The sequence below is a fragment of the Oryctolagus cuniculus genome, chromosome 9 (assembly GCF_964237555.1).
Source record: "Oryctolagus cuniculus chromosome 9, mOryCun1.1, whole genome shotgun sequence".
In the NCBI taxonomy this organism is placed as follows: Eukaryota; Metazoa; Chordata; class Mammalia; order Lagomorpha; family Leporidae; genus Oryctolagus; species Oryctolagus cuniculus.
The window spans coordinates 90010776-90023828 of NC_091440.1; the positions used below are offsets into that span (position 1 = coordinate 90010776).

The following is a 13053-nucleotide window of genomic DNA, read 5'->3' on the forward strand; positions in this document are numbered from 1 at the left end:
ATTAATTAAATTGATCGAGGGGCTGGCATTGTGGCTAAGTGGGGTAAGCTGCAATCTGTGAGGCCAGCATATCATGTGAGTTCCACTTTGAGTTTAGGAATCTCCACTTCCAATTTAGCTCACTGCTAAACACCTGGGAAACCAGCAGAAGATGGACGAAGGACTTGGGTCCTTGCCACTCACGTGGGAGACTTGGATGAAGCTCCTGACTTCAGCATGCCCCAGGCTCAATTGTTGAAACTCTCTGGGGTGTGAGCCAGCAGATGAAAGCTATCTTTGTCTTTCCCTCTTGCTCTAAATCCACCTTTCAAATAAACAATATTTAATAAATAAATTAACTGATTTCAAAATACACAAAAACATGAACAATAACTATATCATCTTTATGCCAAAATGATAAAAAATAACAAATGTTAGAGAGCATATGGGAAAAGAAAACCTTCATATATGGTGGGTGAAAACACAAATTAGTACAGATGTTATGGAGAACAGTATGGTCATTCCTTAAAAAGGATAAAAATTGGGGCTGGTGCTGTTGTGCAGTGGGTTAAAGCCCTGGCCTGAAGGGCCAGCATCCCATTTGGGTGCCAGTTCTAGTTCCAGCTGCTCTTCTTCCAATCCAGTTCTCTGCTATCTCCTGGGATAGCAGTAGAAGATGGCCCAAGTCCTTGGACCCATGCACCCATGTGGGAGACCCAGAGGAAGCTCCTGTCTCCAGGCTTCAGAATGGCATAGCTCTGGCCTTTGTAGTCATCTGTAGAGTGAACCAGCTAATGGAGGACCTCTCTGTGTCTCTACCTCTACTGTAACTCTTTCAAATAAATAACAAAAATTTAAAATAAAGATAAAAATTGACCTACCATTTGAAAGTTATCTTGCTCTTGGCTATATATAATAAGGAAATTTTATTAGAAGGAAAGCAGAAGAGCATATCAAAGATACAGCAATTTTCCCATAACACAGCCACTATAACACAGTTCACTGCAGCCATGATTTGAAACCAATCTAGCTTTCCATCAATGAAAAAGAAATGGACAGGGGAACTTCATTTAGATACAAAAAAGAACAAAATATTATTAAATTAATGGAAATAAGCCAGAAACAGGAACACAAATGTCACCTGGTCCTTGTCACATGTGGAAGTGAAAGAAAATAATGGATCTGAACACAGAACTGTGATTACTAGCAGCTGAGAAGGGAAGCAGCTAGGGATAGAGGGGGATTGGATAATAGGTAACAAAATACAAAGAGGCAGAAAGAACTTCTGGTGTTCCATAATATCATGAGATGACTACATTCAACCATATTAGGTTCTGTGTAAAGAACTGAAAGAGAGGAGCTGGTAGTCTCAAATCATGGAGAAGAATTAGAAACTATAGTTGCTTGGGGGCCAGCATTGTGGCAGAGTGGGCTAACGCCCTGGCCTGAAACACCAGCATCCCATGTGGGTACCAGTTCTAGTCCTGGCTGCTCCTCTTCTGATCCAACTCTCTGCTATGGCTTGGGAAAGCAGTAGAAGATGGCCCAGATCCTTGGGTCCCTGCACCCAAGTGGGAGATCTGGAAGAAGCTCCTGGTTCCTGGCATCAGATTGGCAGAGCTCCAGCCATTGCAGCCATCTGGGGAGTGAACGAGCAGAGGAAGACCTCTCTCTCTCTCTGCTGCTACTTCTCTCTGTAACTCTGTCTTTCAAATAAATAAATCTTTAAAAAATTAAGAAAACTGTAGTTGCTTAGCTTGATCAGTTTTTACTGCATAAATGTGTGCAAGTATTGCACTACACCCTGTAATAATGCATGGCTAGTACACATTAATCACAAATTATTTAAATGAAATTTTAAAAATTAGAAGCATTTCTTTATATTAACAATGAACTATTTGAAAATGAAATTAGAAAAACATTTCCATGCATAGCAGCATAAGAACCAGGAACCAATGTCTTCAGTGTTATCAGTGATGAATCAGATTCACAGCCCTCAGCACTCAGTTTTTGCCATAGACCTTACCATGGCAATTGTGGGCTTATAGTAGTAAATCAATGAACAGGAATCCTTTGTCTCTAAATCTGTTAAATAAATAAATAAGGAATTCATCAAAGAAAAAGAGATATCAATTTTGATGCCTGGTCACAAAAACACATGCACTTGAGCTATCCTCCCCTTTGTGATGCCAACAAATCTTTCAGACATGTTACATTTTCAGAGACTTTTCTGTAATCTTGCTAAGCTTTCTGGAAATCTGCCTTATAGCAAAGGGTCTCCCAGTTCCATTACTCTCATGATTTTTCTTTTGTGTGAGTTATTAGTTTACCATCTAGAGATAATTTACGGTACAAAACTTTTCTATGCATGCATGTTTTCTCATTTGTGAGTCTATTCATGGGAATTGAAGACTGATTTATAGCAGAAATACTTTTTCCAAATTCATTGCATAGACTTTTGTTCCTTATAAATTCTCTGAAGTCTATTGATGTCTAATTCCTGGCTAAAGGTTTTATCCTATTTACAGCATGCAAAGAATATCACCTTTTGTGAATTCTATATCTATACAAGCCTGAAATAAAGAAAATGTTTCTACACAATCATTACACTCCTAAGAAACCACCTGTGTCACTTCTCTGATGTACCATTGACTTCTGACAAACAACATTTTCACACTAATAATATTTATAAGCTTTCTCCTTTACATGAGTCTCTGTTGGATAGGATGTGATTTCCAGCAAAAGGTTTTGTCACAATACTTACACGAATTTTGGAGAAAAGCTCTTCCACATTCATTATATTGTTAAGGTCTCTCCCTTGTTCAAATTCCATGATGGATTATGAGGCATTACCTATGTGAAATGACTTTCTCACATTTATTTCATTCATTAGATATATGTGTTGTGCATTCTGATATAAGGAGAGATTTGGGCAGAGCTTTCCAACACTCACTACACCCATAAGGTTTCTCTCCCATGTGAATTCCCTGTTGTCTTATGAGGTATGGCTTCTAATTAAAGGGATTTTACTTTCAAAGGAGTTTTTCCCTATATGAATTTGATGATGTACAATGAGGGCTGAATTATGGTAAAAGGCTCTGAGTCATTACATTCATAAAATTTCTCCCCATGAGAATTCTTTTATGTTTGATGAGGTCTGATTTGCACCACAAAGGCTTATTCACATTTATTACATTCATGCATTTCTCCCCTTGGTGAATTCTCTAATATTTCATGAGATATAACTTGCACAAAAAGGTCATGTAGAAATTTCCCTGTGTTAATTCTGTGATATCTTATGAGTTATGAATCACAGCAAAGAGGCTTTCCACTATCCTTACATCCATAAAACCTACCTAAATTGAGCAACAAAGATATAGAAAACCTAAACACACACAGAACCAGATGGAAATGATATCAGTAATAAAGACCCTCGCTGCAAAGAAAATCCCAGGACTGGATGGCTTCACTGCTGAATTCTAACAGACATTTAAAGAACGAACTACAATTCTTCTCAAGTTATAAAAAGCAATTGAGAGAGAGGCGATTCTCCCAAATTCTTTCTATGAAACCAGCATCACCTTCATTCCTAAACCTGAAAAAAGTGCAACAAAGAAAGTAATTATAGACCAATTTCCCTGATGAACATACATGCAAAGATCTACAACAAGATTCTGGCCAATTGAATCCAACAATGCATCAGAAAGATCATCCACCCAGACCAAGTGGGATTTATCCTTGGTATGCAAGGATGGGACCAAAGGCTTTTCCACAGTCATTTCATTTATAAGCTTTCTCCATGGTGTGAAGTCTCTGATACTTTCTGAGGGTTGACTTCTCAGCAAAGGTTTTTTCACAGTTATTGCATTCATAAGGTTCCCCCCCAGTACAAATTGTCTGATGCTTTGTGAGGTTTGACTTCTCAGCAAAGACTTTTCCAGTCATTACATTCATAAGGTTTCTCCCCTGTGTGAATTCTCTGATGCATTTTGAGTTGTGATTTCTGGCCAAAGGTTTTTCCACAGTCATTGCATTCATAAGGCTTATCCCCTGTGTGAATTCTCTGATGATTTATGAGGTGTGGCTTCTGGCCAAAGGCTTTTCCACAGTCATTGCACTCATAACACTTATCCCCTGTGTGAATTCTCTGATGCTTTCTGAGGTTTGAATTCTGGCCAAAGGCTTTTCCACAGTCATTGCATTCATAAAGTTTCTCCCCTGTGTGACCTCTCTGATGATTTACGAGGTTTGACTTCTGGCCAAAGGCTTTTCCACAATGATTACATTCATAAGGCTTACCCTCTGTGTGAATTCTCTGATGATTTATGAGGTTTGCCTTCTGGCCAAAGGATTTTCCAGTCATTACATTCATAAGGTTTCTCACCTGTGTGAATTCGCTGATGATTTATGAGGTGTTTCTTCTGGCCAAAGAACTTCCCACAGTCATTACATTTATAAGATTTCAACCCTGTGTGAATTCTCTGATGTCTAATGAGGTCTGACTTCTGGTGAGTGGTTTCTCCACAATCATTACACACATGAGGGTTTTCTACTATATGAGTACTGTGATGGAGGGTATGGCAGAATTTAATACTGAATGACTTCCCACAAGGTTTACATGCATAGGATTTCTTCCCTATATTTGGTCTATGATTCATTCTAACATGTGATTGGTAAATGATAGGTTCCACAGGCCCAATATACTTAAAAATGTTCTCTCTTTTGGGACTTTGTTTATGTATACTAAGGTTAGAATTCTTATGGAAATCTTGCACTATTTGAGTTGTCTTGCCAAAAGTGGCAGTTGACTTATTACAGGTTTCTACCATAAAAAGCTTCTCAGATTCACAGAATATATTCTTCCTTTTGAAGACTTTCCCTTGTCCAATTTGTTCAAGTGCCTGCTCCATGGTCTGAATTTTGTGCTGTTGATTAAGAGGTTCACAGAACTGGAGAGTGTTCCCAGCTACCTTAGTAGCATGAAATTTCTCTCCAGCTTGTAGTTGATCAGGCCCACAATGGGGACACACATTGTGACATATACTGCATTCTTCAGATTTTATTCCTGAATAGTTACCCTTTTTGATACTCAGTTTGGGAATATGGCTTATACTTAAATTAAGGGTTTTTCTGAATTCAACTCCCTTGGGAGTTAATGTCTTATTATTTTTCATAACATCCTGATTCAGATTTTTCTCCAGACTTTTCTGGTTGGTCTTAATAAACTCATCCAGTTTCATGGCAACTGAAGTGAGAAAAAAAATGATGTCAGTAAATCAAATACAATTGTTTCTTCTAGCATACTCATGTAAAAGGAATGAAGTTACTTGTATTTAAGAGGGATAAGATGTTAGGAAAAGGTCTGCATTGGTGCCTCCTCACACAAGGCACCAAAGAGTTGTAGAATAGAGGAGAAAGTGTATGAATTTACAGCCAGATAGAATTTATTCAGAGAAAATTAATCCACAGAGGTGGGTGACCAACTGCCTGTGCGTACAAGATGGAGCATGAAGGCCTCAACTCCCAGGGGCCAGACCTTTTTAAGAAGGGCTAAGGCTGGGCATGAGGGTAGGGGGCAGCAGTGGAGGGGAATTCCAGGAACTGGGTGGGGGCCTTAGGAACCTAGAAAATAGTGCAGGGTGGGGTATGAAGGCAATAGGCTGTGAGACCCAATTGAGTTTCAAAGGGCAAGGAATACATTCCAAAGTTTATCTACTTTGGGCAATAAGGGAGAATGGCTCAGGCTTATATCCTCGTTCCATCATTTTTTAAAAAATGATTAGAAGATACATATTTATGAATATACAGGTTTTCTCCATAATACATTAATATATTCAATTGTATCCATAGATTTTCCAATGTTCATCCATGATCCTATTTACTACCAGAATTTTTTTCAAGTATGATTGAATGGTTTTTGTGGTAAGATGACTTAAGTCACTGCTTGGGATGCCTGTATCTCAAAACAGTGCCAGTTTAAGCCGAGGCTACTCTGCTTCCAATACAGCTCTGAGATAATAGATACTGGAAAGCAGCAGATAATGGTTCATGTGCTTGGGACCCTGTGATAGAGATGAGTAGGTGAAATTCCAGGCTTCTGGCTTCAGATTAGTCATAACTGTTGATAGTATTTGGGGAGAGAGTTAATAGAAAATCTATTTCTCACTGTTTCTCACTTTCTACTTTCACAAAAATGAATAAGACTTCCCTGAATTGATACTCAATAGGAATTTTAGAAGAATTCCAAAATATGTATCAGAATAAAAATAAATACTTTACTTGGTACACCTCATTTTAACTATACTATTGTCTAAATTTCCAATTGTCAGATGTACTAAAAAAATCCCAGAAGCAGCAGAGTTGGTCCAACATGATGAGAAATAAAATAAAGTTTTTCAGTTACAACTTGCCTAGAGAAAATGAGAATTCGCAGATCCCAGATTAAAATAACCAAGAAGGCCCAATAAAAGAAAACTCAATGTCTTCATACACTAACATTTATAACCTCAGATTTATTTAACAAAAAGGTGATTATTCCAGCTATATCCCATTAGGTATCCCAATTTTACCTGCTGAATCCAGTAAAAAAAAAAAAAGCACCTCATGATATATTACTAAAATCATATTGCTATATGCCATCCACCATGTCCACTGTACCTTATACCTAATGTTAACAGATCTGATGAAAATCAATAGATAAATGATGTGTCTTAACCAAGTGTGGCAAGTGTGTTTTGTTCAAAGCTTTTCGAAAAACCCCTAAGTCTCAGTTTACCTTCACCTTGAAAAGACACTTCTGAGGTTTACAAATCAGTCCAGCTTCTTTGGGCCTCCCTCCAATGAAAGGGGCTAAAATCCACCAAAATAAACTCTAGGCACTGTCCTTGTGCTCCCAGTGACTTTTTCACTCTAGGGGCTCACAAACCTTCTAAATTCTTTACATCACCTGTGATGTCCATTAGTTCTCAAAGACTATGATGCAAGTAATTTCCCCTCTTGGAACCTTGTTACTAACTGTGCTGTATGAGAAATGAAGTCTCCTACACACCTTGTGCTTACGATTCTCCAAACCATGTTGTCTGCTAGGACTTTGGCCATGAATATAGGACAGCAATACCTGAACATGATTACTGAGATCTCCTTAATAAAGGATAGACTGGGGCCAGCACCGTGGTGCAGTGGTGTAATTCTTTACCTGCAGTGCTGGCACCCCTTATGTGCACCAGTTCTAGTCCCCATTTCTCCTTTTCCCATCCAGCTCTCTGCAATAGCCTGGGAAAGCAGTAGAAGCTGTTCCAAGTGCTTTGGTCCCTGCCAAAATGTGGGAGAACTGGAAGCTCCTAGCTCAGATTGGCCCAGCTCCAGACATTGCAGTCATTAGGGGAGTAAATGAGCATATGGAAGACCTTTCTCTCTGTCTCTTCCTCTCACTGTCTGTAAGCACACCTGTCAAATAAATAAATAAATTCTTTATATATATATATTTACATTTATTTCTCTATATTTATGCATATAAATATATTCGTATATAAAATATATTATAATTTATAATATATTATATAATATATAATAATTATAAACAGATAATATTATATAATTTATTATATGTATTATATATATGTAATATATATATATATATATATTATTGAGATGACTTCAATAGCCAGAGTGTGGCCAGGTTGAAGCCAGGAGCTTCTCCTCCGATGTGTGTGGCAGCAACCCAGGCACTTGGACCATCTTTCACTGCTTTTTCAATCCATTGGTAAGGAGCTGGATCAGAAATAATTATATATTTAGATATAAATAATAAATTTATATGTAATAATTTTATATAATTATATATTATATATTTATAATAATTATATGTAATTCTATATTATATATAGAAATATATAATATAATATGTATTATAATATATAAATATATATATATATATGATGGACCAAAATGTGGCATTCTCCATTTGGCAGAAGGAACAGGCTCCAATATCTACTGTCTATGTCAGTATGTCAGTATAATGCAGGAGGTAACCCCTCTACCAAATAAGAAAAGCTATTTCAGTTCAGCTGGACATCATTCTGCTGACTGTTGACCTTAGTACTGTTAGTCTGGATGCTTTCATTGGTCGCAATCCAGAGACCCAATTTTCCCATAGATATAAACATCAGCAAACATGACAATTTGGTAAGAAAAGCTTAAACTGAGAGTTATGATTAATAACTATTTTAACAAAATTTGTCAGAACCCATCTGATCCAAACCTTGGGCAATTGGAAGCTGTTGTACTTGGCCCACCCATAATCAAAATGGATTCTAAATCCTTTAACTGCAAGGAGAGTATCATAGACATTAATGCTCCAAACTGATCCAGTTCCCTGCTAATGTGTCTGGAAAAGCAGCACAGGATGACTCAAATATTGGGGCTCCTGCACCCATGTGAGAGACTTGGAAGAAGCCCCTGGCTCCTGATATCAGTCTGGCCTAGCCACAGTCATTGCAGCCATTTGAGGAGTGACCAAACCAGGAGGAAGATCAATCTCTTCCACTCTCTCTTTCTAGTGCTGCCTTTCAAATTCATAAATAGATCTTTAAGAAAGTAGATCACTTCGGGGGGACGAGGCAAGATGGCGGAATAGGAAGGGAGCACACTGATAGTCAGGGGAGAGATAGTTTAATAAAAGTGGAGATACTGCAGATTCAAGGAAGACTAGGGGAGGAAACAGCAGAAGAAACTCTTCCGGAATGCATGATTCACAGTGGACCTGCGTGGAGAGCGTGGGAGCCCACAGTTCAGGACACCAGCAGCAGACTCAACACACCAGCACTGGAATGCGAGGTGAGCCGAACCTCAATAGCCCGAGACACCAGCAGGCAAGCAGAGAGAGGAGACTAGAGGGAACAACGCCCGGGGGGGGGAGTTCACCAGGCTAACTGGAAGAGAGAGAGAGAGAGAGAGAGAGAGAGAGAGAGAGAAAGGTGACTGGTACGGACACGGGTTTCTCTCTCTCTGCTCACCTCTCAAGGGCGAGCAAGACAAAGAGCAGGCGCCATCTTGGACATACGTCATAAGCAGAGTGACCTCAGGTCTGCACCGGCCCTGAGCCTAGCAGAAAAACCTGACTCTGGGCAGGGCGAATTAACAGGAGATTAGGACCTAGTAAATTTGTGGTGCTACTGAACTGAGACTGTGAAAAAAGAGACGGTGGGGGAGAGAACTCATGGAATTCACGTGAGCACTCTCCAGAGACGCTACAATTCCATAACTTTGGCAACCCAGTGGGAGACTGAAGGAGAATCTGAGCCCACCCTGAGGGCAGAACAGATTCCCTGTAAGGTCCTTGGGAAAGAGCTTCCGATCTCTGGCTCCTGTGGATATATCATTTGCCTGCTAACTACCTCCACCTTCATTCAGCTGTGGGGAATTACTTCCCCTTTGAATCAAAAAAAGAAAGAAAGAGAGAATGAGAGGTCTATCACGCCTTACCTGGGAGTGTCACCTTTGGCACACCAAACAGAGCTCTCAGGCCACACCCATCTCAAGCCTCTAAGGCTCCATCAAAAACAGACAGTCCACTTAATCTAGAGTCATAGTATAACAAGAAAAAGCACCACAGTGAAGAAACCAAATATCTCCAATATGCCAAATAACAAACGCAAAAACCGAGATAATAGAAACAAGGAAGTCACCATGACGCCCCCAAATGAAAAACACACCCCCATTCAAGATTATGAAGATGATGAGATAGAAGAAATGCAAGAAGCAGATCTCAAAAAATTGATAAGAACATTAAGAAGTTCTCAAAAACAAATTCTTGAACTACAGAAATCCTTAATGGACAAGGTAGAAAATCTCTCTAGTGAAAATGAAATATTAAGGAGGAATCAAAATGAAACAAAACAACAAGTACAACAGGAAACTGTTATAGTGAAGAGAAATCATAATGATGTGAAGAATTCAATAGATCAAATGAAAAACACAAGAGAGAGCCTTACAAACAGAATGGGTGAAGCAGAAGAGAGAATATCGGACTTAGAAGACAGAGAACAGGAAAGGATACAGTCAGACCAAAGAAAAGAAGAGGAAATTAGAAATCTAAAGCATATTGTCGGGAATCTGCAGGATACTATTAAAAAACCCAACATTCGGGCTCTAGGAGTTCCTGAAAGCATGGAGAGGGAGAAAGGATTAGAAGGCCTTTTTAGTGAGATATTAGCAGAAAATTTCCCAGGTTTGGAGAAGGACAGAGAAATCCTAGTACAGGAAGCTCACAGAACCCCTAATAAACACAACCAAAAGAGATCCTCACCACGACACGTTGTAATTAAACTCTCCACAGTGAAACATAAAGAAAAGATCCTAAAATGTGAAAGAGAGAAATGTCAAATTACTCTCAGAGGATCTCCAATCAGACTCACAGCTGACTTCTCATCAGAAACCCTACAAGCTAGGAGGGAATGGCGAGATATAGTCCAGGTACTAAGAGAGAACAACTGCCAGCCCAGAATATTATATCCTGCAGAGCCATCATTTGTGAATGAAGGTGAAATAAAGACTTTTCATAGCAAACAGAAATTGAAAGAATTTGTTGCCACTCGTCCAGCCCTGCAAAAGATGCTTAAAGATGTGTTACACACAGAAACACGGTCATCAATGTGAAAGAAGGTAAAGGAAGGAAAGCTCACAGCAAAAGATCACAGGGAATTCAAAGCATATATTAGAACTTATCTTTGGCAAATGGCAGGGCAAAGTTACCACTTATCATTAGTCACATTGAACGTGAATGGCCTGAACTGTCCAGTTAAAAGACACCGATTGACTGATTGGGTTAAGGAACAAAACCCATCTAGTTGCTGCTTACAAGAAACACATCTTTCCAACAAAGATCCACACAGACTGAAAGTGAAAGGCTGGAAAAAGATATACTATGCCAACAGAAATGAAAAAAGAGAGGGCGTGTCCCAAATTATATATCTCTTCCCTCTCTTATTCCTACTCTTATGTTTAACAGGGATCACAATTCAGTTAAATTTCAACACTTAAGAATAACTGTGTATTAATTACAGAATTAAATCAGTCATATTAAGTAGAACAGACAAAAAAACTACTAAGAGGGATAATGTATTAAGTTGTTCATTAACAGTCAGGGCTATGCTGATCAATTCACCATTTCCCATAGTGTCCCTTTCACTTCAACAAGTTTCCTTTTTGGTGTTCAGTCAGTTGTCACCGATCAGGGAGAACATATGGTATTTGTCCCTTTGGGACTGGCTTATTTCACTCAGCATGATGTGTTCCAGATTCCTCCATTTTGTTGCAAATGACTGGATTTCGTTGTTTCTTACTGCAGTATAGTATTCTAAAGAGTACATATCCCATAATTTCTTTATCCAGTCTACCGTTGATGGGCATTTAGGTTGGTTCCAGGTCTTAGCTATTGTGAATTGTGCTGCAATAAACATTAGGCTGCAGACCGCTTTTTTGTTTGCCAATTTAAATTCCTTTGGGTAAATTCCAAGGAGTGGGATGGCTGGGTCTTCAAAGAAGGAGGTACCTTTCTCTGAAGGGAGGAGAGAACCTCCACTTTGACTATGACCTTGTCTAAACAAGATAAGAGTCGGAGAACTCAAGGGGCTTCCATAGCCTTGGAAACTCATGACTGGAGCATAGGGAGATTACTGATGCCATAGACAGGAGTGTCAATTGGTAAAGTCAACAACAGGAGTCACTGTGCACTTACTCCTCATGTAGGATCTCTGTCCTTAATGTGCTGTGCATTGAGATTTAATGCTATAATGAGTACTCAAATAATATATTTCACTTTGTGTTTCTATGGGGGTGCAAACTGTTGAAATCTTTACTTAATGCATACTAAACTGATCCTCTGTAAAAAAAAAAAAAAAAAAAAAAAAAAAAAAAAAGAAAAGAAAAGAAACTATCAACTCCCAACTTGACTCTCACTGGGATTAAACATGACAATAGGTCTGATCTGATTTCATCATCATTAAAAAAAATCATCTATTATTTTTCACTTTATGTTTCTGTGTGGGAGCAAACTGTTGAAAGCCTTACTTAATGTATACTAAGCTGATCTTCTGTATATTAAGATAATCGAAAATGAATCTTGATGTGAATGGAAGGGGAGAGGGAGTGGGAAAGGGGAGGGTTGTGGGTGGGAGGGACGGTATGGGGGGGAAGCCATTGTAATCCATAAATCGTACTTTGGAAATTTATATTCATTATATAAAAGTTAAAAAAAAATAAAAAATAAATAAAAAATTAAAAAAAAAAAAAGAGAGGGCGTGGTCATCTTAATATCGGACAACATAAACTTTACCACAAAAACTGTTAAGAGTGTCAAAGAGGGACACTATATAATGATTAAGGGATCAATACAACAAGAAGATATAACAATTATCAATGTATATGCACCTAACTACAGGGCACCGGTTTATCTAAAAGATTTGTTAACAGACTTAAAGGGAGACTTAGACCCCAATACAATAGTACTGGGGGACTTCAATACTCCACTCTCAGAAATAGACAGATCAATAGGACAGAAGAACAACAAGGATACAGTAGATTTAAATGACACTATAGCCCAAATGGATCTAACAGATATATACAGAACTTTCAATCCTACAGCTAAAGATTTTACATTCTTCTCAGCAGTACATGGAACCTTCTCTAGGATTGACCACATACTAGGCCATAAAGCAAGTCTCAGCAAATTCAAAAGAATTAGAATCATACCATGCAGCTTCTCAGACCTTAAAGGAATGAAGTTGGAAATTAAGCAGTGTTAAGAGGAAAGTTTATATCAATAGGTGCCTACATCAAGAAATTGGAAAGGCACCAAACAGATGAGCTTTCAATTCACCTCAAGGATCTAGAAAACCTACAGCAAACCAGACCCAAATCTAGTAGGAGAAGAGAAATAATTAAAATCAGAGAAGAAATCAACAGGATTGAATCAAGAAAAACATTACAAAAAATCAGCCAAACGAGGAGCTGGTTTTTTGAAAAAATAAACAAAATTGACACCCCATTGGCCCAACTAACTAAAAAAAGAAGAGA

General features: G+C 38.5%; 1 protein-coding gene across 1 annotated transcript in view; it reads right to left on the minus strand.

Annotated features, from left to right (window-relative positions):
- Positions 1-2956: 2956 nt before the first annotated feature.
- LOC127492037 (zinc finger protein 717-like) overlaps positions 2957-13053 on the minus strand; it is a 40075-nt gene continuing 29978 nt past the window's right edge. The window contains exon 4 of the mRNA XM_051850064.2: positions 2957-5224. Within this exon, the coding sequence (XP_051706024.1) occupies positions 4275-5219 (945 nt within the window). The 5' untranslated portion in view covers positions 5220-5224 and the 3' untranslated portion in view covers positions 2957-4274. The remainder of the gene's footprint in view (positions 5225-13053) is intronic.